The sequence below is a fragment of the Onychostoma macrolepis genome, chromosome 20 (assembly GCF_012432095.1).
Source record: "Onychostoma macrolepis isolate SWU-2019 chromosome 20, ASM1243209v1, whole genome shotgun sequence".
NCBI lineage: Eukaryota > Metazoa > Chordata > Actinopteri > Cypriniformes > Cyprinidae > Onychostoma > Onychostoma macrolepis.
Genome location: NC_081174.1, coordinates 15,491,892 through 15,519,007, shown reverse-complemented (window position 1 = coordinate 15,519,007; position 27,116 = coordinate 15,491,892). Strand labels below are relative to the sequence as shown.

The window sequence follows — 27,116 nt, the reverse complement described above, 5'->3', positions numbered from 1 at the left end:
CTACAAAGTAGACTCATTTAATCCCGTGATATATATTTTTAAAAAAAAGTTATTTTGAATTCCTAATCCAAAATAAGAGTTACAAATCATTGAGGAAGTTTATGCCTGTAAGAATGCAGTTTAGAAACTGAAATATACTTCTCAAAATAATCATGACATTTAAATAAATAAGCTTTATTTCAAAAGTTTGAGAGGTCTGCCAGAAGCTACAAATATTTACAAAATGTATTTCCAAACAACATACAATGTATTTTTCCCACATCCAGGTTTCTCTCTTTGAGAAAAATAAAATGGTTTAAAAATCTTTCAGATCAATTAAACTTTACAAATATATACACAAGGGAACAATCCCCTTACTCATTACCTATAAAACAACAAAAACATGTTATGAAAATATCAAGTTGCATCTATCAGGATGACTAATGAAAAAGATTTAGAATTAAACTCAAATTCTGACAATTGAGTGAAACAAGCAAATATTCTTTCCATCTCCACATTTAGAGCCATGTTATTCCAACACCAACCTCATACACAAAACAAAAGGAGGGAAAAATTAAGTGATCAAAACATGAGGCCTTTCGGTAGATAAACATTTAGGTTTAGATTTTTAAAGCATAAGATTTACAAGCATTTGTTGTCTTCAGAGGTAGGTTTCAAAGGCATTGCAAATGCTGCAAAAGTCAACTTGTAATACAAGTTAGTGATGTCCTTCAAGTAGTTTTTCTTTCATTTAATTGCATAAAAATTTGTCAGCATCAACAAAACAGTAACTGTACTACTTTTTGCAATCACCAACTTGCCAAAACAAGTAAAATGTATGGCATCGCACAGGGCTTTATGCACTGAAAATACTATGAACCTTCATTTATCTACTTTGTTGTGTCCGTGTATGTCCTTGACAGGGATTACAGTCAATTTCAGAGCAGACCACATTGCAAATATCTCTCTAGGTAATAAAAATGTAGCCTAATTGGTGTCTGCTCTGATTATAAATTTTGGTAATCTGATAATACTGAATGTTAACTAAAAAAAAAAGCTTCTAAAACAGATCGCACTATTTACTGCAGATCTTTTGGTAAGTTACAACTGTAAGTGCTTTTTTCCAAACAGATGAACATCAACAGAAATTATACACTGATTTTCAGAGTCAACGTATTATATTTCTGCCTACGAAGTCTATGGAGATTTTGATGTGTGCATCAGCATCCATTATGAAGTTAGTTCAATCTTTTTGTCGTTAAATCAATTCTCCATTTTCTCTTTCTTCTTGAACAGCTTCATCAGTTGAGAGAATCGCTCCTCAATCTGTCCGAAAACATCAATCATTCATTTATAACAAAGCTGTTAACTTACTTCATATTTATAAGAACACAATAGTGAAGCATACCTGCTCTGTTGACTTCTTTAGCCTTTTTGAAAGAGCAGCAAATGTCTTGGGTGAAGTGCCCTTCATTTTAAGCTCAATGAGTATGTCCCGATCTTCATCCCTTCAAAAGACATTAGCTTTTTAATTGGTTGCCTTGACTTAATGTGTATTTTTGTACTTAGTTATGCACATTGAATTTCCACTCCTGTCTTGGTATAAATTCTATCAACTCACCTGGTCCACGTCACCACTACCTCCCCTTTCTTCCTGATTACATTCTTAGCAGACAGGCTGCTAGGGGACACCTGGGGTACTGCAATTTTGGAGTCTTTGTCTTTGGAGGATTTTGACCTTTTCTTATGCCTGGACTTAGAATGTTTATCTTGAGATTTCTCTACTTTTTGGCGCTTTGCCTTAGTCGCTGATCTGTGCTCCTTGCGTTTCCTTGACACCTTCTTGGATTCAGACTCTGGTGCGCTTGAGCTCTGCATGGCGTTCTTTATTTCTCCTGAAACCACCTCTGATGTTTCAGTCTCTGTTGTACTACATTCCTCAATAACACATGCTTTGGAATCAGGCTCAGCATTGTTGCGGGACGAGCTGTCATCACAAATACCTTCAGATGAGGATTTTTGGCTTGATGGTTGAGCTTCTATCGCTTTATCTGAAATGAGACATGACTCTTTTACCTTAGTCGGGATTTTGCTCGAAGTCTCTCCAGGTGCGGAACCCAAGTCTTGATGGGTCAGAGTGAGATTATGCTTAAGACTCAGCTCTGGGCATTCAGCTAATTCTGGTGCCGCTTTCCCTTCATTTTGTTTGCTTTCAATTGGGCCAGATGATGTTCGTCTTATTCGCACAATGAAATGATCATTTGACCTCTCCATTACCACAGCCTGCATTTGTAAATTGGGTTGGAATTGGAAACAGGGTGGATCAGAACCCTCCCATGTCCTGCTGGGACTCGACCCACAACTGGAGTTGTCGGTGTCCAGAGAGAGGTGTATGTCCTGCTCAGTGGCATCTTCTCCATCAAGAAGAGCATCTTCACTATAATGGGCACTCAGGACACTGTTTGGGGCAGACAGTGGCTGTCCAGTTCCAGGGTGCAAGAAACTCAAGTGACTATCTGACTTTAGCGGTGAGGGAATTGTAAGGGACACAGCTAGATCTTCCGCCAATATAGAGTATGATTTCTGCGGGATTACAGTTGAATGAAGAGGAAGCTGGCATGGTTCAGAATTAGAGGGAACTTCCAACAAGCAGCTCTCATCGAGAATTGCTGGGTCTACCAGCATTTTGCTATTTGAAGCAAATTTGTAGGGGGAAATGGAAGGCCAGGATGAGAGGAACTTAGATGGGGTTGTCTTATTAGGGGTCATAATCCCAATCAAACTCTCCCCTGAAAGTCCTTCCTTTCGAGGTGTGCTGAGTGGCCAACTTGTATTGTCGCCTATGGGAACACTGGATTCAAGCAAATCAGACCCTTGCAAAAGACACTTGAATATCTCTCCCATTTGTGAGTCAGAGACCAGGTTGAATGTTAAGCTTGTTGTTTGCTGCTCGGTGAGAATTTCAAAGTCTGACTTATCCTGAATCGATCCATTATGGGAGAGACGTCGGACATAGGAAGAGATTCTAGTCTCAGATCCAGAGGTACCTTCATGGACAGACCTTTCAGAGGATGAAGTAGGAAGCTGATGTGATGTTGCACTTGCCACCTTTGCCGGCTGATCATCTTCATTCATAACAGCTTTTATGTTTTTACCCCTGCTCCCAAGGCCCCTGCGAGGGAGATTATTTGGAGGGGCCTCTCTGACAAAACTTCCTGTGTCAACTTTTGACATCTTGGTTCTGTGAAGATGCCCAGATGTGTTAAAGGGTTCTTTTTCCTCCACCTCACTTCCAATCTCTTTTCTTTTAAGAGTTGCATTTTTATTATCCAATGACGCATTCTTAGATGGCTCCGATCCACTTTTGAGTGCTGTCTTCAGTTCCTTGAACAAGAAGTCAAACTGCCCATCCACAAATGTCCACAACTTCTGCTTGAGGTCTCCAGCTCTCTGCTCAAAGATACGATTGACAATGCCATTCTTGGTGACCTTGCTCATGATCGATGAAATAATTTTATTAAGTCTAACTTTGATGCCATTACCTTGGCAGTACAATTTATCCAAGTCAGCGGAATTAATGAATTCTATAAAAGAAGCCTGAGACATATCCACTATACAGCAGAAGGCAGTTTTAGTGACATTTTTCTGAAGCTTCATGTACTTTTTCCTCAACTCAGCTCGAATTGATCCTAACATGTCCATAAATCCTTCTATAGTATAGACTGCTGCTTTGAATGGTGGGCTGACAGTTTTAAAGCGTCTTTTACTTGAGGTGGGACTGTCATTAGAAGACGACTTTGAACTCTTGCTTTGCTCTGAATATTTAGCAGGGATGCAAGATTTCATTTGGGACACTCTTTTCCCAACTGCAGATGGCTTTGGACTTGAATCAGTCCCTGAGGCTGATTTGTCCTTTTCTCTTGGAGGAGTCTGGATAAACAAAGGTCCCTCTTCCTCACTCTCACTCACTATCTCACCATCCTCTAGTTCGTCTTCCTCTGTTCCACTCGGCGAGAGGGCGTCTTTTGTCCCTTTGTAGGAGGAAGCTGTGACAGAAGAGTCAGGTGACTTATTTTCCTTGTTCATGTCCATATTCACTTTATCCTTATTACATCCAGTTGTTACAGCTGAGAGATCTTGGTTTGAAAGAAAAAAAAAAAAAAAAAAAAAAGATATTAACATTAGCAAGTTGTACACATATAAAACCATTGGGCCAAGTCATGCAAACATGCATTTCAATTTTGAATTTTTTTTCAGCTTTGTTCATTAGAAAAATAATGCTATTCTGAACATTATGGGAGGCTTACAATATTAAAGCCATACTTTCAACAAAAAAGAAAACTTACCTTTGTTAAGACTTTTGACATGTGGTTGCTTCTCAGCACGCTGAGGCTGTACATTCTTCACCTGACGGACTGGGCTTGTAAGAGGGCTGAGAGGCTCTGGGATAACTCTGATGTTCCTAAGAGTAAGCATCATGGAGTCTTCATCAGGGCAAAACACAACAGGGTTTGATGACTTTTTGTTCTGTTCCTCTTTCTCTGTGGAATCTGGCTCTGAGAAACCAGGCTGCGAAGATGACATGGTCTCCTCACTGACAGTGGTGCTATCATTTGGAGCCATATTGTTCTCACCCCATGACGGACTTTGATTTGATTTTTCAGACATTTTGAGATTTTCAGATGCGTGCGGTGTTTCAATCATTTTTGAATTTTCAATTGCTTCCCCTGCTCCCTTACGGTCCTGTTTTGAAGTATCCACTTGTTCAGAATCACATATAACTTTGCTTGGCTCATCAATATCTGCACTAATTGTGCTAGAGGACACTTCCATGTTGACAGAACTATCAGAAATCCTAGAAGAATTAATCTCAGGAATACTTTGTGCCTTGTCTGAGGACGACACATCATCTTGACATATCCCCTTTGATGCTGGTGGTAAATCCTGAGACTTGGTCTGAGGACTCCTTTGGATTTTCATCGGAGAAGTGTCCTCAGATACAGCGTTAACAGGATCTTGTTGCTGATAACCTTCAACAATTGAATCAGGAATATTATCTGAAACTGCCACTTCTGAAGTTTTAGTAGACAAAGTATTAGAGACAACAGAATTATCTATGATTCCCGGAGAGTCTTTGGTGCTGTTATGACAGACACGATTTGGAGATTCTCTTGTAAGGGTTAATTTTGATAATGAATCTTTGTCTAACACATTGGAATCTGAAATCTTGTTCTTTTTCTCCTCTGAGCATTTAACACTGGCTGGCACTTTGTCCACAGCCTCGTGACTTTCCATGGCATTCTCTTCTTGTTCATCCATATCTGTTTGTTCACCTGAGGGCTTCTCAGAGACTATAGCTGTGGAAAGATCAACAACTTGTCCAGACTCTTTGCAAGAACTGGTCAGGTCTTCTTTTTTACCTGCAGTTGTGGGCACAGGGACCTCATCCACTTCCTCAATGCTGTTCCAGCTGTTCTTTAATTCATCAATGACAAAGAATTCCTCCCCAGCATCAGATAATCTGCTGTTATGAGGCGAAGCATCTTCAGATGTTTCTCCACTGGCTTCTTTGGGATCAGAAGACTGCTTTTGCTTTTTAAGAGGCGATAGGGTAAGATTCAGTGTTTCCATGAAACTCAGTTTTCTGTCTGGACTATTATCCTCAGTTGTTTTGCAGGGATTGCTGCTGACAGCTACCACTGATGAAGACTCAGATTCAAGGTGTTTGTCCTGCTCATTCTTACTATCTTGACCTTTTCCGACAACATTGTGCTTTTTAGGAGATTTCTTTCTGTCATCTTTGGTAAGAGCATTTTTTGATTCTCTGTGCTTATGTACCCTATGATTCAAATGTCCACCTCTTTTTCTTTCTCTGTCCTTGTCTATACCCTTGTCTCCAAAACAAGAATTTCCATTTTTGACCAAGCATTTCAGATCATCCATCTTTCTAGCTTTATCATGGCTGTGAGACCTTTTGCTTTTTGATGATGGTTCATTGATTCTGCTTGATGATTTCTGCTTATAAGCATCCTTTCGTTGAGAATCCCATTTGGGAGAAGTAAAATCTTGCCCACAAGCATCAACTTGTTTCTTAGATCTTTTATCTTCAGATTTATTATCAATTTCCCGTATATTCCTTCGCTCATACTCTTTGCTACTGTCTGATCTGTTGCTTCTTCTTTCTTTACTACTACTGCTGCTGTTACCCTCATCTCTTTTACTCCTGTCACTCTCCTTCGTCCTCTTTTGCTCATGGTCTCTGCTTTTTCCAGTTCTGCTGCTCCTCCTTTCTGCACTGGAACTTTTCTCCTCTTTCCTTTCATGGCCACTTGCATCTCTTTTCTTCCCTTTGTGGTTTTGGGAATGACTTGCTTCATCCAAAACAGGACAAGTTGTGCTGTTCGAGTGTTTAGTTTCTCTGCTAGTTCTGTCTGGATTTTGATTATGCATGTGCCCTTGACTCTGTGTCTCTACATCTGCTGCTGTGTTAACTGAACTTCTGGATGACTGGGAAGAGACAGATGGTGAGGCTTTGTGTGACTGCGAGGAACGGCTTTTCGATTGTTCTGAACTTTTAAGAACGACTGGAACCTCAGGCTGCTGATTACCGTTGTCACTGGACACAGAATTGTCTTTTATGAGCTCTTTTTCAGTTTTCCCTAACTTGCTATCCACTCTTCTCTGAGTCTTTTGTGACACATTCTTATCCTTCGAGTTACACTCTTTGTCCCGGCTTGTGCATTTTTGTGTTTTTTCTAGCTTGTCTGCCTGTTTTGATGAACTGTTCTTATTGTCTTTCAATGTACTGAATTGAGAATCAGTAGTTGTATCAGGAACTCTCAGTGTAGAGTCGCCGTTTTGGGAGCATTTGAGACATCGGCCACCGTGGACGTGGTGGATGTTCTGTTAGGATGAACAGGTCTGGACTCCTGCTGTGGTTGAACAGTGAGGGTCTTACTGTCAGATTTAGCAGCAGAATTATTCTGACACTGCAGAGGACTATCAAGATCAGTTCTAGGGCATCTCTGGAGCACCTTAAATGGTTGTGTTGCTGTAGTTGACGTTGTTGGTGGATTTGCACAGGGATCCGACACAGAGTTTCTACCTTTGTGCTGATTTACCTCACTCATAACATTATCTTGTCTAGCACCTTGTGATTCCAAAACAGAACTTGCAGAATTGTTTAAACTGTGCCTTGTGTTTGCCGGACCACTTTCCATTTGAGAGCGACGGAAATAACTTCCTCGACCAGACCTGAGATGATGACAACACAAAAACAGAGAAATTAGTTTTATATAAAACTATCCAATCCTGAAACAAGCCAGGCTTAGTATTAAACATCTGTTTGCTGATCCTAGTACCAGAGCCGGAGTTTTTACCTATTGCTGAGTCTGCTAATTTCCTCATCCTTACGCACAATCTCCATTCTAGCTGTCTTGATGAGCGAACAAATGTTCTTCTTCAGGAGCATGTTTTCACTGCTCAAACTCGAGTTCTTTAAATATAAAAAGTAAAAAAAAACAAGCTAACTAATTTGTGGGGGTTATTTATTCAGCATCAATATATAACAGAACAACCATTAAAAGGAAACACACCTTTGTCTGCAGTAGCTGTAACTGTGAGATCAGTTCCTTAACTTGCTTTTGTGCTTCATCAAATTTTTGCTTTAACTGTAATAAAAGATAAGTACAATGAGACAACATATCTTTCCTGTCCATTTTAAATGCAAAACCAAACCAAAAGCATGCCATGCAACCATATTCAAAACTCAAGTCACATACCTCATTATAAGTTGCCTCCTTTTCTTCTTGTTCTTGCCTGATAATGTCCTCATATATATCCATTGATTCCATTGTGCATGGGGAAAGAAGAGTGTTGACTTTACCTAATTTAAAAAAAGGACACTTCATTAATTATTGAAGTCTAAAAAGTTTTCTCCTGCTATTTCTGTGATACACATACAGGTGCTGGTCATATAATTAGAATATCATCAAAAAGTTGATTTATTTCACTAATTCCATTCAAAAAGTGAAACTTGTATATTATATTCATTCATTACACACACTGATATATTTCAAATGTTTATTTCTTTTAATTTTGATTAGAGCTTACAGCTCATGAAAGTCAAAAATCAGTATCTCAAAAAATTAGAATATTTACATTTGAGTTTGAATAAATGACCATCCCTACAGTATAAATTCTGGGTACCTCTTGTTTTTTGAAACCACAATAATGGGGAAGACTGCTGACTTGGCAATGATCCAGAAGACGAACATTGACACCCTCCACAAAGAGGGTAAGTCACAGAAGGTCATTACTGAAAGGTGTGGCTGTTTACAGAGTGCTGTATCAAAGCATATTAAATGCAAAGTTGACTGGAAGGAAGAATTTGGGTAGGAAAAGGTGCACAAGCAACAGGGATGACCGCAAGCTTGAGAATACAGTCAAGCAAAGCCGATTCAAACACTTGGGAGAGCTTCACAAGGAGAGAACTGAAGCTGGAGTCAGTGCATCAAGAGTCACCACGCCAGACGCCTTCAGGAAAAGGGCTACCAAGCCACTTCTGAACCAGAGACAACGTCAGAAGCATCTTACCTGGGCTGTGGAGAAAAAGAACTGGACTGTTGCTCAGTGGTCCAAAGTCCTCTTTTCAGATGAAAGTAAATTTTACATTTCATTTGGAAATCAAGGTCCCAGAGTCTGAAGGAAGAGTGAGAGGCACAGAATCCATGTTGCTTGAAGTCCAGTGTGAAGTTTCCACAGTCAGTGATGATTTGGGCTGCCATGTCATCTGCTGGTGTTGGTCCACTGTGTTTTCTGATGTCCACAGTCAACGCAGCCATCTACCAGGAAATTTTAGAGCACTTCATGCTTCCTTCTGTTGACAAGCTTTATGGAGATGCTGATTTCATTTTCCAGCAGGACTTGGCACCTGCCCACACTGCCAAAGGTACCAAAAGCTGGTTCAATGACCATAGTGTTACTGTGCTTGATTGGCCAGCAAACTCGCTGACCTGAACCCCATAGAGAATCTGTGGGGTATTGTCAAGAGGAAGATGAGAGACACCAGACCCAACAATGCAGATGAGCTGAAGGCCACTATCAGAGCAACCTGGGCTCTCATAACACCTGAGCAGTGCCACAGACTGATCGACTCCATGCCACGCCGCATTGCTGCAGTAATTCAGAGCCCCAACTAAGTATTGAGTGCTGTACATGCTCATACTTTTCATTTTCATACTTTTCAGTTGGCCAAGATTTCTCAAAATCCTTTCTTTGTATTGGTCTTAAGTAATATTCTAATATTTTGAGATACTGATTTTTGACATTCATGAGCTGTAAGCTCTAATCATCAAAATTAAAAGAAATAAACATTTGAAATATATCAGTCTGTGTGTAATGAATGAATATAATATACAAGTTTCACTTTTTGAATGGAATTAGTGAAATAAATCAACTTTTTGATGATATTTTAATTATATGACCAGCACCTGTATATCAACAAATTACTTTCAATAAAAACTATGAGCGTGATGTACTCAATTCGAGACACATTAATGAAAACCACCTCTGTGCCCATCAACCTTAGGGCTGTTTTCCAGGCCAGAGTAAATATCCACAGAGTCCTCATTGTGATGCAGAGTACCTGTAACAAACACTGATAATGTCATAACGCAACAGCAACTCCAGCATATACACTTGACCAATACATGCAAGTTATGTTTTCATAGCTCTGAAATTACATATGGATCAGATATCAAGACAGCACACTCCAGTGAGCTAAATGTAACCAGGTATTAATGTGATCATTCCCGACCCCAATTTCAAGTGCAGTTGTTGTGATGCTCATGCATCTAATGTATTTATCTACATTTGGTTGATTTTGCACAACTTGCCTTTGATCTCATGAAACTGTTGAGGAATTATTGAAGCACGCTGAATAACTGCTTTAATGATGTGTTATTTTTAAAAGCATTTCTTGTGGATTACTTAGAAAATTTAAAAAAATACTAGATAATAGATACAACACAGTAGCACTCTTACATGAAAACTGCATGTTAACTAGGTGAAAATAAAGAAATGGCTGTTGCACGGGAGAGAAAGACTCTCTTACCAAAAGGCTTGTCATCAAGATCTCCATAAAGTTCATCTATTACATCCATTTTAGTCAGCTATTGAAAGACAAAAACATAGCACATTATGTTCCTGAAAAGAGTGACAATACCAGCAACAGTGGGCATGTGTCAGTTCAACTACACCACTTCCTGTCATGTAGTGAAGAAACACTGTACTGAAATGTGATACTAAAAGAACAAAAGAAACAACTTAATATTAAAGTAATAACCCACCCAACAATTCCACTATAATTCTTAAACAAACTACACTTGTACGACCATGGATTTACACAAACTCCGACAAATTAAAGCGATCAAAATACAGTATTACTATAGTATGTTCACAAAGTGAAATCAAAATAAAGTAACTTATATGAACAATACCTGTATCTCTGGTGGTGAGCTAACGACAACAGGCGGATATAAATCTGTAAGATGAGCCAAACACTATAGAGCGGACATCAGGATCTGACACCCATGCTAATGCGAGCGTATAATGACATTTGCAGTTAATTAGAAATTTCCAATTTTCTTGTAGACAGCGATTTAAACATTTCTTGTAGCATACTTCCACCAGCTCCGCGCCAACCTTTCACCATACACATTCGCCAAACAGGAAGTGACATCATTTTCCCGCGGTCTCTCCTTTTCTAAAAAGAATGTCATTAACGTTAACATTTAGAACTGAATATTAAAAACAATATAAATAATTAAATATATATAAGATTTGTTTTCTTAGCTAAATTTCACGTTCCTAATTTAAATACAAATAGTCTATATTTGGTACTTGTATGGATATGTTATAATGGAAATTTCAGTTCAGTTTTTCATATGTATGTGTATCTCGTTTCTTCTGGGGTTTTAACATGAGAATAGGAGACTATTTTCATAATCTGTATATTCAATTCCTTGTTACTTTTCAGTCTAATTGACTAATTTCTTTGAGTCTAGTAATGTGTATTATTCATAAAAATGATGTAGCAGAAAATAATTTGACAAAATAATGGAAAGCATGCCTAATATGTTTTCATGGTTTATTGCTGGCCAAATAAATCTAACTACTGTTGACAAAACATCCTCCAGAGCTTGTCATTGCCAACACTTAACTCATTGACAAAAACTTATTTGGGCCTCATAAATGTAAATAATATAAGGCTACACAGCTCTGTGAGTTGACCAAATACGATGAAAGATACACGTTTTGAGGAACAATGGAAATTAAGCTGTGACACTCACACTGAATAGTGCAGTCCAAAATAACAAAACCATATTCGTTACATATTTAAGTGTTTCGTACTAAACCTTTACCAAAAACATCACAACAGTATGCTTGCAGCACAGTGAGCTTGAGCTCCGCGACACAGTCGAATGACCCGGAAGTGCTCTTCATTTACTCACATGTGGACTAGGATTTTAATACTGAGGGGAACGTGCTCGCTGTGTTGTGATACAACCTAGACAGCCAAGCGAGTGATGAGTCTTATGGTTCCCATCACGAAGAATACTTGAAATATTAAAGCCTTTACCAGCCGCAGAGGCATCGTCGGAAATCCCTATATTCACGACAAATGATAGAATGGAAAACCTGGAGTTGAGCCTGACATCTCTAGGTGCAATCTCAAGACATATCGATAAAAGTCACAACGAACTCAGCAAGTATCTCGCAAAACAGGTAAGACAGCATGATCTGAGCACTTTATAAGACCGTTATAAGAGGCTTTCATCTGTTTAGCACATGCAGAGTACAACGTGTTTGTCACACCATACTGCCCCACGTTTCTGTAGTACACATGCTGCTCATTGGTTGTTTATACAGAAGTAATGATTTCAATTCATTCGTTTCCATAATAACCGTAATTTAAGTGTTCTGCATATTTGTCTATTTGGGAATCCAGTCTTGTTTTGAGCATGATGGATTATTTTGGTCATGTTGCAGTATAGTTTCAGTAGTTTGGGCTGTTGAAACATGCTACCACACTACCACAGTTTATTATTTTGACAGATACACAATGTACAATATAAAAGAAACACTTATTACTTTTGCGGTCATGATCAATATTCACTGTTGTGAATATAAACCAGCACATAAAAACATTTTGGAATATCTATCATACTTTGGAACCAATCCAGAAGTATCCATATGATAATTTTCTAATAGGATTCCCACATAAAACACAACAAACATGGTTCCAATAGAATTATAATGATTGCTAAAAGTATAAATTATTCCTGTAAGATTAAAAAAATAACAATTTAGTGGTAGTATTTCAGGATTTTAAAACGCTTACAACTCGTCCTGTGATCATCATCATTATTAATAATATTAGTAGACATTATTTCAATAAGAAAAATTGAGATCTAATATCCAAATACGACTCTATGAATTAACAATAATGGAAAAAAAATCCTGTAGGAATTTATTATTTTTATTATTCTATAATGTATTATTATTATTGTTATAATTATTATATTTTATTATTTATTGTTTTGACTGGCATAAATGTTTTCCTTGTAGATATGGAGTCAGCAGGACAGGCAGTGTATACTGGAATGTCTTACGCAGCTCCTGTTGGAGAAGGAATACACACTCTTCATTGCTCGTCACTTGCGACCACTGATCCTGGACCTGTTGGAGAGGAATGCTGAGAGGATCAAAGTAGACGTCAGGCTGAATCATGACCTCCATGAGCGCTTGTGCGTGGCTCTAAGCAAACTTCTCAACATCAGTCCAGATGCTCAAGCGTAAGTAACCATGCAGGATCACATGTAAACTAGATTCAAAGGAGGGTTCTGAAAATCTGGAAATATTACTTAATTGTAAAACATGGCAAATGGATATTATACAGTTGGAAAATTTATAGAAGCCTCTGTAGTGATTTTTTTCAAATTAATTTATATATTTCATTGGCTGGATATTGCACTTGTTTGAATTTATCTGTTTGTGAGCATGTATCTTTTTTTGAGTCAGTTTTTTCAATAAATCTGTCAATAAATCAATTTAATCATTAGTCTAAATGATTCGTTGGCAAATTGGTCTGAATATGAATGAACAATTGTCCAGTATATCAGTATATTCAGAACAAATGCCCAGTATATCATGAACAGATTTGAATTGTTTTCTCACAGGTTTGCAGCGAGGTATTTTAGCAGCTCTCCCCAGTATTTCAGAGGCTCTTCTTCACCAGCGAAGAGGCTGCTTCCATCCAGTATGGGCCCAGACGGATGAAATTACGGGACCTGATGGGGGCCACCCTCCGCTTCCTCCAAAGCGATTGTGAGAAGTTCCGTGTCCTGTGGGACTGGAGTGCCTGTGTTTCACAGCTTCTCACCAGTGACGTCATGGTCAGAAGGTATTGCTGATTTGTAGATCAGACAAAGCCTCTCAGAACGTCCAGAAGTTTTTCAGAATATCTTCAATCTGTACCTTTACTCAATTTCTTTTTGTGTTTTTCAAGCTACACTGCCCAGTGCCTTGCCCTGGTGTCCCACATGACAGATAACCAGAAAACAATATTTTTGAGGAAGGTGCTTTCGAGTGAAGAGATTCTGCATCTGAAAATGAAGTAAGTTTGAATATCTTTTATTTTAAGGTGAGTTTTATCACCTTATGTCTAACTGTAAAAAATTGTATCACCTTATACCTTATCACCAATATCATATCTATGTAGGTCACTTGAGGAGACACAGCTGCTGGAGGTAGAAAAAGCTCTGGTTTTGGCCAATCAGGGATCAGCAGTATGGCGGAAAGAAAGGGTAAATAAGGTCACCCGCGGTCAAGTGGTGACAGAAGACCTGACACGGAGTGTTACTGTGGTGTGTGGGGTGATTCTACCTAGACGGACCCCTCGCCAGGATGAACAGGCAAGACGGACATCCAAAAGCAGAATATTAAGCTTATAAACATAAAGCCAGTTGTATTTTTTTCAATACCTCTATTAGTGTATTATGGGAGAATGTGCATGTATTGTAATAATCACAAAATCTGTAATTCTCAGACAAGTTTAAGCAATTTAGTGCTGGTGGATTCAACCTGTCAAAATCTTCGGCGACTTGCCATGGCTGTGGCGTCCCAGAAGCCCATTCTTTTGGAAGGGCCAATTGGATGTGGAAAAACTGCTCTTGTTGAATATCTTGCTGCTGTCACTGGGCACGTTAAAGCCCCTGACATCCTTAAAGTTCAGCTTGGAGATCAGACCGACAGTAAGGTGAGATTTGCTTGAATTTGGAAATATGCTAGTTTTCTTTCCATTGTTTTCATTTTGCTGCTTATTGTTTTACAATATTTTTTGTTTATCTGCTGTTAAGCAAACATTTTTCATGTCTTTGTTTTCTGTAGATGTTGCTGGGTATGTACCGCTGCACAGATATTCCTGGAAAGTTTGTGTGGCAGCCGGGGTCCCTGACCCAGGCAGTCTCTAAAGGTTACTGGATTCTGCTGGAGGACATTGATCATGCTCCTTTGGATGTGGTGGGTGGTGAATGCGCAAAAACATGGAAAACATAGTCTTTTTTAGAAATGTTTCTATTATGACTATTAAAGTCTATATAACATGTGTAATGACTTTTTTGTTACTGAGTTCTTGCTGATTTGCATTAATTAGAGCTGTTTGCATTTACAGTACATTTGATGCTGTCTAAGAAATATAGCTAATATATATATATATATATATATATATATATATATATATATATATATATATATATATATATAAATATATGTTGTTTCGCTTGCATGTGACAAAAACAAAACAATGTTTTTTTTTATGTCATTTTACATATATATGGTCAAATTCTGACTTTGGAAACAGACTGAATGTAAATAATACAAATAATAATATATAAATATAACTATTTATTCTTTTGATGAATGGTTTGGTCTGCTGTTAAATTAAATGGTTTAGAAGATAAAGTTATATTTAATCATGCTCTTGTTGTGTTTTTCTATAGATATCGGTTCTGCTCCCTCTCATGGAGAACAAGAAATTGACAATTCCAGGACGTGAGGACTGCATTCAGATGTCCCCATCATTCCAGTTTTTTGCAACACGAAGGTAAGATCTTTTATTCACTATTCATTATATATATTATATACAGTAGTGGTCAGAATTATCGGCACCATTGGTAAATATGATCAAAGAAGGCTGTGAAAATTAATCTGCATTGTTGATCCTTTTGATCTTTTATTAAAAAAATTCACAAAAATCTAACATTTCATTGGATAATAAGAATTTAAAATGGAGGGAAATATCATTATGAAATAAATGTTTTTCTCTAATACATATTGGACACAATTAACGGCACCCTTTTATTCAGTGCTTTTTGAAACTTCCATTTGCCAGTTTAACAGCTCTAAATTTTCTCCTATAATGCCTGATGAGGTTAGAGAACACCTGACAAGAGATCAGAGACCATTCCTTCATCCAGAATCACTCCAGACCCTTTAGATTCCCAGCTCCATGTTGGTGCTTCTTCTCTTCAGTTCACCACTCATTTTCTCATTTTCTATGCTCAGTGACCCATTTTTGTGGGTCATTTTACGGTTGGAAGATCCAAACATGGCCCATTATAAGATTTCTAACAGAGTCAGTCACTTACTGATTTTTGTATCTGTTGGTATTTGATAGAATCCATGATGCCATGTGTCTAAACAAGATGTCCAGGACCTCCAGCAGAAATATAGGCCCACAACATTAAAAATACAGCAGTATATTTCATTGTACACATGGGGTACTTTTTATCCCTGTGTTCACCAAACCCATCTTGAGTGTTTGCTGCTAAAAAGCTCATTTTTTGTTTCATCTGACCATAGAAGCTAGTCCCATTCCCAGTCCCAAGTTCCAGTCGTGTCTGATAACTGAATATGCTGGAGTTTGTTTTTGAATGAGCTAGGAGATTTTTTCTTGAAATCCTCCCAAACATGTGGTGATGTAGGTGCTGTTTGACTTTTTTTTTTTTTTTTAAGGTGCCATAGAATGCATTGATACAGTATTTTAAATTGTTCTCTGATATCTACATAGAAGGTATATGGCTTAGGTAAGGGCAAAACATCTCTATAAACGGTTTTACATGTGCATTTACAACCCTAGGATTTCTACCTAGAATTAAATGGTTTGTTATTGGCTTATTTGGAAGGGTCATGAATAATAATGAGCTCTGCTCTGATTGGCTGTTTCTCAGTGCGGCTCAATGTTGAGCTCTGCTCTGATTGGCTGTTTCACAGTGCGGCTCATTTCAGTTGCTCACAGCAGAAAGGAAACAAAGGGAGGAAAATATATATTTCAATACCTTCTCTCGCAGTTATATCGTCGGATAATTATACTGTATATAAAATGTGGGCATCAGGGAGCCACTATTAATACGCGGGGCATTGAAACAGCTTTTGAACGATCGGCCGATCGCGTTATAGTTTCACTTTTGCTTTCGAGATTCGCGATCGCACGTACTCTGCTTATACTATGGAGCGGCAGTACTTACCACACATTTTACAAGATCAGATGCTTGTCAGTGGTGCTCAGGATCTGTAAATCTTTCGCCATCATCCTCAGTCATCTCTCCTTACTCTGTTTATGTGGTAAGTGAAATCGTATGTAATGTAATGTAACAGGCTACTGCTAGCAAGGAGCTAACCATGTCCCTTTAGTGGCTCGCATTATTTTATTAGAACGCGTTATTTGCTTTCCGTGCCTTTCTGAATACAGACACCAACCCATCCCTGCACTTCACATCCCCTGCACAGCCTGGAACATAACATTTATTTCCATGATCTGCCATTTTCGCTGTTGTCCTCGCTTGTTTCTTTACAATACCTGCAGAACTTCTGATGATTTGGCTGTGTAGGTTCGGCTGGCGGCTGGCCTAGAACATGGGCGGGTAGACGTTATGCAAATGTAGTGATCCCGACTGTTACGTCACAGTCTGTGTTATGTTCTGATTTGCCTTTTTTTTCAGTGGTCTTTTTTTATTCACGAGATTTACATAAGAAGGAGGAAACTATGGTGTTTGAGGCTCACTGTATGTCATTTCCATGTACAGAACTGTTATTATTTAACTATGCCAAGGTAAATACAGTTTTCCATTCTATGGAACCTTTAAGGTTTTCTGAACCCAAGACTCAACTATTTTCTGCAATGCTTCAGCTGTGGTCCTTGGAGAGTCTTTAGCCATTCAAACTCTCCTTCTCACCGTGCATTAGGACGATAGACACACGTCCTCTTCCAGGCAGTTTCGTAACATTTTATGTTGATTGGAACTTCTTAATTATTGCCCTTATGGTGGAAATGGGAATGGGAATTGTCACTGCTCTAGCTCTTTTCTTAAAGCCACTTCACTAATTTGTGAAGCTCAATTATCTTTTGCTGCACATCAAATAATAATTCTTTGATACAGTATTCCAGATTTGGTTTTTCTCATTGTGATGGATGATTAAGGGAATTTGGGCTTTGTTTTCCCTCCTATATATATATTAAGCCATGGCTGGATAACTTCATGTTCATAATCCCCCTGGAGTGCTCAAAATTGTGAATATGCATGGGAATATACTTCAGAGATATTTTACTCATAAGAATTTTTAGGGGTGCCAATAATTGTGTCCAACGTGTATTTGAGAAACATTTATTTCATAATGATATTTCCCCCCATTTTGAATTCTTATTATCCAATGAAAGGTTAGATTTTTGTGACTTTTTTAAAAATAAAAGATCAAAAGGAATAACAATGCAGATTAATTTTCACTGCCGCCTTTGATCATATTTACCAAGAGTGCCAATAATTCTGACCACTACTGTATATATATAATGAATAGTGTACAATGTGTGTGTGTGTGTAATTACAAGGCTGCAATTATTTAATTGAAAAATACAGTAAAACGCTAATTTTGTGAAATATTATTGCCATTTAAGATTACTATTATATTTATATAAAAATATATTAAAATAGAAAATGTATTCCTGTGATGCCAAAGCTGAATTTTCAGCAGCCATCACTCCAGTCTTCAATATGCTAATAAGAAATATTCTAAGCTAAATTTTTAACATGAGTTTAATAATGACTAAAATCATTATTTTTAGGACGTTTTACAGCGGAGGAGCCTGGCATAGACTGCAGAGTTCACATGCTGCACTTCTGGACAAATACTGGAGTAAACTGCAGATTGGCAACATGAGCCGAGAGGAACTTAAACAGGTAAGCTGTTCCCTAACACTGAAATAGATTTTGTGTAGATCCTGATAACATCTTTCATCTCTCATTTTGTTTCTCTGTTCAGGTCCTAATGAAGAGGTACCCTAACCTGGCAGTGGTGGTGGAGCGTCTTTTGGACATCTACTGCCAGCTAACAGGAGACAGACATCAAATCAGCTCCAGTCCGCAGGGTCCTAGTGCAGCCCAAAACATATCAGATGAACATATCACATCACTGGAGGGCAGAGGCCTCTCACTGAGGTAACATTAGAATTAGAAAAAAGTATTCAAAATCATCATTGCATAATTATAAAAGCATACTGATATAATATACTGATACAAATAATATGTGCTATATGTAATATGTATCTATATATGTAATATGTTCCAAACAATTTCTTGCTAATTTGTACCTTCTCTAAATAGTTAAACATCAAGTCAGATTTGTATTTGTGCAGTTTCTTTTAAATGCTTGTGGGCATTAACAAATATCTCTGCATCGAGAAATGACACCATAGACTTATCAATAAATGATGAGTGTAATTTAGGACCTCACAACGTAACAAACAGTTCAACTAAAGCAGTGACTCTACAATAAAACCCTTACTCCAGTTCTGCATTAGAGCAGAGTTGTGATGTATCTATCAGTCTGTGTCCATCCATTGTGTGTTTGGGCCTCAGGCTATTCATCAGCTTTCCACTGGACGCTGCTGCAGTCAATGACATATCGATCTCTCTGTTCCCACTGTGGAACCCTAGCCAGAAACACAGTGTGAGATTTGGGCCAGGGCAAATCATTTATATAACTAGCTTTGTACAATAGATACCACACACTGACACCGAGTTTCATATCTGTCTTGTAGAGGGTTATTATTATTTATTTTTATTTTTTTTCTGTAGGCCTACATATTCAAAGCAACAGTATTTTTTTGTAATATGTTTTATTTTCAATTTTTTTGATACTCGATACTTAGGGTAGCAATGAATATGCCTCCATTTTGAAGCTCTGAAAGTGTGTCAGATATGAGCGTCCTGTCAGGAGAAGTTCAGTGGTGTGGAGACCCTGCTGTTACTAATCAATACACTTCCACTTCCTCACTCAATCACCTAATTTATAGAGACGCTGGGTGAAAAACAATTTGAGCAGCCAGTCTGCCTACGGTCATGCCTCCTTACAATGTTTTGGTGACTGTGATTTCACGTGGAAGTAAAAAAAAAAAACTAAAACAATAGCTTACCATGGCTACATTTTATTTTAAGTAAAACAATAATATTGTAGAATATTATTACTGCACACCATGGTACATTTTGGAGGCATCCAAGTTATTTGACATATTTGACCATTTAATAACTGTAAAGTAAAAACTTACTTTCCATGGTAATTGGTTACTTTTATAATGATGTAACTCAGTTACTATTCGTGAGAAGTAACTAGTAACTATAACTAATTACTTTTTTAAAGTAACTTGCCCAACACTGGTCACAACTTGCACTATAATGCTGCTTCTGCCAGCTTATGACAATAGATTTACATTTCGAATTGGGTAGTCTGTCATCAATGACAGTAGCTCATTGGAAAGGGATGGAAAATGCCCTTCATTGTGTTACACTAATAAATGCTGCTGCCTGCCAGCTGCAGTCACCAATAAAACGTTGTTCCATATTTTTTTTGTATATCGTCATAAATATCATTATCGCAAATATTCTTGAAATATTGTGATATAATTTTGAGGCTATATTGCCCACCCCTATTGACTAAATATGAGTATAGTAAATATACTTTCTTGCATTCTTTGCATCCATGTTGTCATGGTAAATGCTTGGTAGCAAAAGTTATTTTCTTTTTTTTTTTTTTTTTAACAGGGATTTGCTGAAATGGTGTGAGAGAATATGCTTAAATTTTGACAGCTCTTGTGCTTCCACAGCACAGAATGTGTTTCTAGAGGTGAGTGGCTACCAGCATTAATCTGTCATTTTCATTTTTTGGTTTTTGCTTGTTGGATCACATTATAGGGTTTACTATTAATAAAATGTCTTTTTTACCGGTGTTGTTATAAGATAAATGTTTTTTTACCTTCAGGCTCTGGACTGCTTCACTGCCATGCTCTCCAAATCCGAGAGCAGACTCAAGATGGCAGAGATCATTGGCAGCAAACTCAACATATCCAGAGAGAAGGTAGGACTCTGCACCAACGTGTTATCTCTTCACTGACACAAACTATTACATGGCCATGGAAAACCTGGAGATAACTCAGAGTTTTACAATTCCCTGTTAACATTTATATTTGCGATTTCCTTGCCTGGAAATGAGTAAAATCTTGGAAAGGTCAAGGAAATTTCTGTAGTTGGTGTACTTTTTTCAAGTATTGGTCTGCTCTAAATAATTCCATTGCTTGGATATTGCTTGTTGTAATAGCTTGTGTAGAGTAAAACTTGCCTTCAAAAATTACTTGGAAAAGTCATGGAAATTCATTGGTCAAAAAGTGTGCAATATTACAGTAATGGCTGAAAAGCACCCTGTTACATTTCTCCATAATATATAGAGACAAAGTCTGCTCTAATACTGTCAATGTGACATTTCAGGCCCAGCACTTTTGTCAGATGTACCTACCTGCAATCAGTGTGACAGAGCTGGAGGTGACGGTGGGCCGTGCCATGTTACTCCGCAAGCAGAGCGACGCAGTGTGGCTGAGCATGTGAGATTGCATTTTCAGAGTGTAACCTTACCCATCTCCATTCATCTGTCTCGCTCTCTCTTACTGGCTTTTCCCCTTTCAATCTACTATGTTACAAATTGTGTGGAAAACTGTGTGGAAGGCACCCTGCTGAGAAATTGAGTCAGTATGAGATTGATTGGTAACTGCTGTTTAAGACAGGGAATACAACAGCCTTGAGCATCACAAATGAAAATATAGCAGGATTCCTGTATTAGTCGTCATGCATAAAGAGAGCACTGGAAGAGAGCTTACATGTATACTTATGCATTTAGCAGATGCTTTTATCCAAAGTGACAAAATAGGAGAAAAGGCATTTCGTCAGAGAGGCAACAGTATTTAGAATATACAGTGGCAGGTTTATTAGACAGCTAGATTAGGAAGCAAGAGGAGAAACGCAGAGAACAAAAAAAGAAGCCGTTTGGGTGAAGGTTGGCAGCACTTTCAGCAAGAGAGGAGCTGAGAGGGTAAAAGGTTTTGGAAAGTGATTCTGTGCCTCGTTGTGGAGGAACAACAAGGCGTTGTTTGTTCAGTGACCTTAGCTGGCAAGAGGGAGTGAACACTTATCGTTCCAGTGGAATCTCAGTGTTGTAGAATTGGTTTTACATTTTATTTTAAAATGTGATAAGACATAGCCAGTGTTGGTATTGTTAGCTAAAACTAAGACTATTATAAATGTTTGGTAATACTTTTAAATTAGGAACCAATTCTCACTATTAACTAGTTGCTGTTGGCTAATTGGCTGTTTATTAGTACTTATAAAGCACATTCTGCATGACCACATTCTACATCCCTAATCCTACCCAATACCTAAACTTAACAACTACCTTACTAATTATTAACCTCTTAACTGTCACCGTCCACCCTGTGGGACGCCTACGTTTACTTCACTATTTTACAATTAAATCCTAATCTAATCATGACAAACTATATATCGTTGGAAAGGTCTAAGACTCCTAAATAGGTATTTTACCACTTTTTTTGTAAAAAAATTATGTAGGAAAAGTAATAGATTAATTTATGACAAGAGTGCACCTGAAAAATCTACATCATAACAGGAGTTCTGACCTTTGTCACAGAAAGTCTTCTTATTTGCCTTTTTCTCTATCACGCTTTAGAAATCATAAGAAATTATATATCAGTTGAAAACTTAAAATCTCAAAATTCATCCTTTGAAATCCATTTTAAAATCAGACATTGAATTATCATGGAAATGTGACATCAAAATCACGTTGGAAAATGTTTTCATTCATGAATTATAAAAAAATAAGTTTGGATAGTGCACTATCATGTCTGTGTTCAAAACCGTGAGTGACAGTTATGGGGTTAATAAGCAGCAAATTAGGAGTTTATTGAGGCAAAGTCATAGTTAATCAAATGGTTTGTTAATAGCGAGAATTAGACCTTAAAATAATTTTGAACAAATGTTTTTGTTAATTGAATTAAAGCTGAAATAAATTAATAAAATAAAAATGCAAACTTAAAAATTTGAACTAAAAAAAACTAAAAAAAATAAGTTTCAGTTGTAGTACTAAAAGTTCAAAAATTAATAAAAATTCACTTAACAAAACTACTAAAACTTTATCTAAAATGAATTATAAAACTTATATTAGAAAATGAATTCAAAATATTTATAAATAGTATATAAATAATATTAAAGCCTCCATATTTGATGTGTATTTGCCCCACAGAGGCAGACAAACATTTGCCACCACACGGCCATCCTCTGTACTTTTGGAGCAACTCTCAGTGTGTGTCACTAAAGGGGAACCTGTCCTGTTGGTCGGGGAGACAGGCACAGGAAAGACCTCTACAGTGCAGTACCTGGCGGAGATTACAGGTAACACACCTGAAGTTCACCGAGCGAGTAGGTGTAACACTGTGCATCATTGTTAACTTCCTGCTCTGTTCTACTGCACACAGGACACAAACTCAGAGTGGTCAACATGAACCAACAGAGTGACACAGCTGACCTACTAGGAGGGTGAGTAGACAAGTGACAAGAAATATGGACAGTACAAATGTGGTGGAGCTCTATGCAAAATTGCTGACCTTGATCTGTGTTAATTGAAGGTATAAACCAGTGGACCATAAGCTTCTCCTGTTGCCCCTGCGGGAAGCATTTGAGGACCTCTTTTCCCAGACATACTCACGGAAACAGAACCTGACCTTCCTGGGTCACGTCCAAACCTGCTTCAGAGGCAAACGCTGGCAGGACCTTCTGAAGCTCATGGACCATGTCTGCAAATCAGCACTAACCAAGGAACTACATGATAAACCCAATGGTAATTCTAAAGGTTCAAATCAATTACATCAGTCATCATGTCTGATGTTTCTAAATTCTTTGTGTTTTTGACGTTTTGAGATGGTTCTACATGTTTTTTAGTGATCCTTTTTCTTTGTGTTTTTCTCATAGCTGCCTTGCTGCAGGAGCAGTGGGAGGCTTTGGCTCTCAAACTCAGTCAGACACAGGAACAGATTCGCGCCTGTGAATCCGCTTTGGTCTTTGCGTTTGTGGAGGTAATTGTCACTCCTCTCACCTCCTGTCTAAACCTCTTCTTTCTCTTGGTATCTGCTGAATGTTGTGACTGTCTGTGTATCTGCTCAGGGGACTTTGGCCCAGGCTGTGAAGAAGGGCGAATGGATCCTGCTGGATGAGATTAATCTGGCTGCTGCAGAGACGCTGGAGTGTCTGAGTGGATTGCTGGAGGGCAGCGCCGGGTCGCTGGTGCTGCTGGATCGAGGCGATACTGGTGAGTCCCAAACAAAGTGGCTTTTTGAAAGTGGTATAGTTGGTAAATATGTGCCCTAGTAGTACTTTGCCTTTCCCCAGGCTGCTTCTTAAGGCACACTGTAGTAATGGTGTTCCTGAAACACTTTGGATAAAATGCATTAAAAATAAAAAATAACTTTTTGTAGAAACCATGATCTTTTTTTTTTTTTTTTCAGGATTCTTTGAGTTGAAAGTTTAAAAGAACACCATTTCTAATTATTGTAACATTGTTGAAGGGTAGTGTACATTATAAATGTTCAGGTGTGCTTGATGCTAAATTACTGTCCTTTACCAAAAGTGTTGTAGTTGATTTATAAATGTTTAATTTAATTCAGAGGTAATTTACTGTTTTCATGGTGCCATTCTGTGTAGAGCCTCTGGTTCGTCATCCAGACTTCCGCCTGTTTGCCTGCATGAACCCAGCCACTGATGTAGGCAAGAGGAACCTGCCACTGGGCATCAGAAACAGGTGAGAGATCTTGCCAAACACTGATGTCAAACACTGAAATGTAAATCATTTCTGGGAACACTGTATGTGTTAATATGAAGTTAATGTAATTGTGTTGATGTATCAGATTTACAGAGTTGTATGTGGAGGAGCTGGAGAGTGAGAGTGATTTACGAATCCTGGTCTCTGACTACCTCAAAGGCCTTAACCTGACCAGAGGCATCATCCATGGAATCATCAGGTTTGTGCACAGTTCTTTAGTAGGTCTCCATTGCCATCCATATAACAGCAAACTGACTTTCCTCACTAAAACTCAGCTTTTTGCATTTTGATCTCCATAGTATATAGAAGATCACTGGTAGCCAATAGCACAACCATTATATAACAAATCAGCATTTCTTGATAATATTAAGGAAATTTCAAATGTTAGGTGTTTTTACTTAACAAATATGTTTTTTATCCCAAGCAATGTAAAATACACAACATACAGAATTCATCCCTCATGTTCATCCTTTTGGTTAGGTGCTATACTAAAAGACCATTGTGATGTTCCTATATATGGTTTCTTATAACAGAATCTTCCCTGCTTTTCCCCTCAGTTTTTATTTGGCTGTTCGTAAGGAGGCTAACACTCGGCTAGTGGACGGTACAGGTCACAAGCCTCACTACAGCTTGCGTACTCTGTGCAGAGCTCTGAAATATGTGGTCTCTGACCCCTGCTACAACATCCAACGTTCCCTCTATGAGGTAATGTGTTTGTCTTCCTCATCGTTTCTGCCTCAAGTGTTAATATCTTGAGAGTCTGACACATAGTGAGTTGTGTCTGTTCCATGTTGCCATGTTGAAAAAACATTTTTCTGTTCATGTAAAGACACATGAACTTGACTTTCCCAGGGTATGGATGTTTCACCCTGTGCCTATAGCAGAAGGGAGCAGCTTAATAAAACAAACTAGCTGTGTTGTTTTGCTGCATCTTTACCGCAGAGTGTGACGTTTCTACACTTGTAATCTAGACAGGTTGATTGATTACAATGAAAGCAATTTAGTTTTGTTACGTCACAACACGCCGCTCTCATACAATGTAGATTGGATTTCAAAGTCCCACCGGCACTGCATTTCCAACAGAGTAGTTTGCATTATACAATGCCGACTACCCCACCAGTCAATCTAGACACAGTACACTGTATTTTGGAGATTGTTTATTTACTAATATCATTATCTGTCCACTCCATATAGGTTTCCAGCTTTTGCAGGTCATAAATTTGCTATCGTAGTGGGAGCATAAATCAACACAATAAAATAATTGAAAACAGGTTAGGAGTTATTACATTAGATGGTGGGTTTCTTCAACCTTTAACACTGTCAATAAATTTAAATTCACATTTTTTTGAAAGCAAGGTGCTTTTTTTAACGTTAATTTTGGGCAACCAGGTTGTTTAAAGCTTAAAGGCTTTTTTATGCAGTTTATTTCGTCATCATTAGTTCCCGTTCATCGTTGACCAGCTTCATTTATTATGGTTAATGCAACAAGTTTTAAACCAATTATATGATAGTGTTTTATATTTGTTTTTGTTGTTTTGGTATAAACAGTAGTCATTTAAATAGAGAGGTGTGTTGTGTGTGCATTGTGTAAAGAAATGGAAAAAGTATATTTACGTAGAGGTTTAATATCTTCTGCAGGGTTTCTGTCTGAGTTTTCTCACTCAGCTGGATCGCAGCTCTCATCCTGTTGTGCAGAAACTGGTGTGTCAGTACATACTAGGAGGAAATGTAAAGTGTCTAAAACAGGTAATAATTTCAGAGCTACAGATTTTATCCACGCCAATGTTTGTTTAAAGGGGTAGACTATAGATGTGCTTTGTGTAAAAATGATCCTGTGCTCTCTCTTCAGCCAATCCCACAGCCAAAGGACCGCGTATGTGTGCAGATGGAGGAGTACTGGCTGAGTCGGGGGGACATGGAGCCTACTGTAGACCTCAGTTACATCCTTACACCCTCTGTCAAGCTCAACCTGAAAGACCTGGCACGGGTAGTGTCTGCCGGGTAGGAAAACCCACCCCAGATATGTCCCCTGTGACGTTCCGTAGATCAATCCCACTGTCGATACATATTACATATGCAGCATCTCTCTGTTGATCTGTGGGAGGGTTCGTAACTGTTGTAAGAGATTTGATTCACTTTTAGTTCTTTCGGTAGTAATCATAGTAACGACTGATTTGTCTGGGAAAGTTCAGGACCTAGTGATCAATTGATTTCTGTATCTATATAGAGCTGACTTCAGGACTTTTGGGGCATCACCCTTTTCACATCAGATTTCATGATCTCCAATAGACTTTCTGTACCATTCTGGGCCAAACCAGAGAAACCCCACACTTCTATATTTCTATATTGCTTGTAATTCTTTATCCATGTACAAGTAGTCAACAAGTGGTCCGCAATCTGTGTACACAGTATTTACTCACTCTGCAATCTGTGAAATATATATACATACACACCGTATATTCATTACATACAAGGAATCATTTTCCACCATTTTTACGGTTTCTTCTATACATTTTCTTCCCTCTGTTCTCATGTGTTGTTTTGGTGATTAGCATCCATCCAGTGCTTATTCAGGGGGAAACGTCTGTAGGAAAGACGAGTCTGATAAAATGGCTTTCAGCTGCCACAGGAAACCAGTGTGTGCGGATCAATAACCATGAGCACACAGATATCCAGGAGTACATCGGCTGCTACTCCTCTGATGATCATGGCAAACTTGTCTTCAAAGAAGGTACATAACCTTTGGAGCACACATTATGATGGAAATGTACAAGTATATGAATCTGTTACGCTTGCATTGCAAATCCATTGAAAGATTTTTTTTAATGTAAAAATTATTTAAATGCATGCAAATGGTACTAACTGCA

At 38.1% G+C, this 27,116-nt stretch overlaps 2 protein-coding genes across 2 annotated transcripts in view; one reads left to right on the top strand and one right to left on the bottom strand.

Annotated features, from left to right (window-relative positions):
• Positions 1–153: 153 nt before the first annotated feature.
• On the bottom strand, positions 154–10,731 carry casp8ap2 (caspase 8 associated protein 2). The gene is given in 11 exon segments (XM_058754931.1): positions 154–1,305; positions 1,388–1,487; positions 1,601–4,115; positions 4,326–6,821; positions 6,824–7,233; positions 7,359–7,474; positions 7,575–7,649; positions 7,761–7,864; positions 9,548–9,625; positions 10,094–10,151; positions 10,479–10,731. Coding segments are annotated over 10 exon segments (6,006 nt in total). The 5' UTR covers positions 10,143–10,151; positions 10,479–10,731; the 3' UTR covers positions 154–1,242.
• A 757-nt stretch (positions 10,732–11,488) lies between these two features.
• Positions 11,489–27,116, top strand: part of mdn1 (midasin AAA ATPase 1) — a 48,198-nt gene continuing 32,570 nt past the window's right edge. Inside the window, 25 exon segments of the mRNA XM_058754929.1 lie at positions 11,489–11,766; positions 12,610–12,836; positions 13,221–13,243; positions 13,246–13,444; positions 13,550–13,657; positions 13,763–13,955; positions 14,090–14,299; positions 14,431–14,562; positions 15,042–15,145; positions 18,161–18,275; positions 18,358–18,533; positions 20,136–20,217; positions 20,353–20,448; positions 20,856–20,968; positions 22,678–22,826; positions 22,910–22,970; positions 23,060–23,271; positions 23,403–23,506; positions 23,595–23,739; positions 24,132–24,228; positions 24,335–24,448; positions 24,807–24,954; positions 25,888–25,995; positions 26,099–26,250; positions 26,802–26,980. Of these exon segments, the coding sequence (XP_058610912.1) occupies positions 11,671–11,766; positions 12,610–12,836; positions 13,221–13,243; positions 13,246–13,444; positions 13,550–13,657; positions 13,763–13,955; positions 14,090–14,299; positions 14,431–14,562; positions 15,042–15,145; positions 18,161–18,275; positions 18,358–18,533; positions 20,136–20,217; positions 20,353–20,448; positions 20,856–20,968; positions 22,678–22,826; positions 22,910–22,970; positions 23,060–23,271; positions 23,403–23,506; positions 23,595–23,739; positions 24,132–24,228; positions 24,335–24,448; positions 24,807–24,954; positions 25,888–25,995; positions 26,099–26,250; positions 26,802–26,980 (3,343 nt within the window). The 5' untranslated portion in view covers positions 11,489–11,670.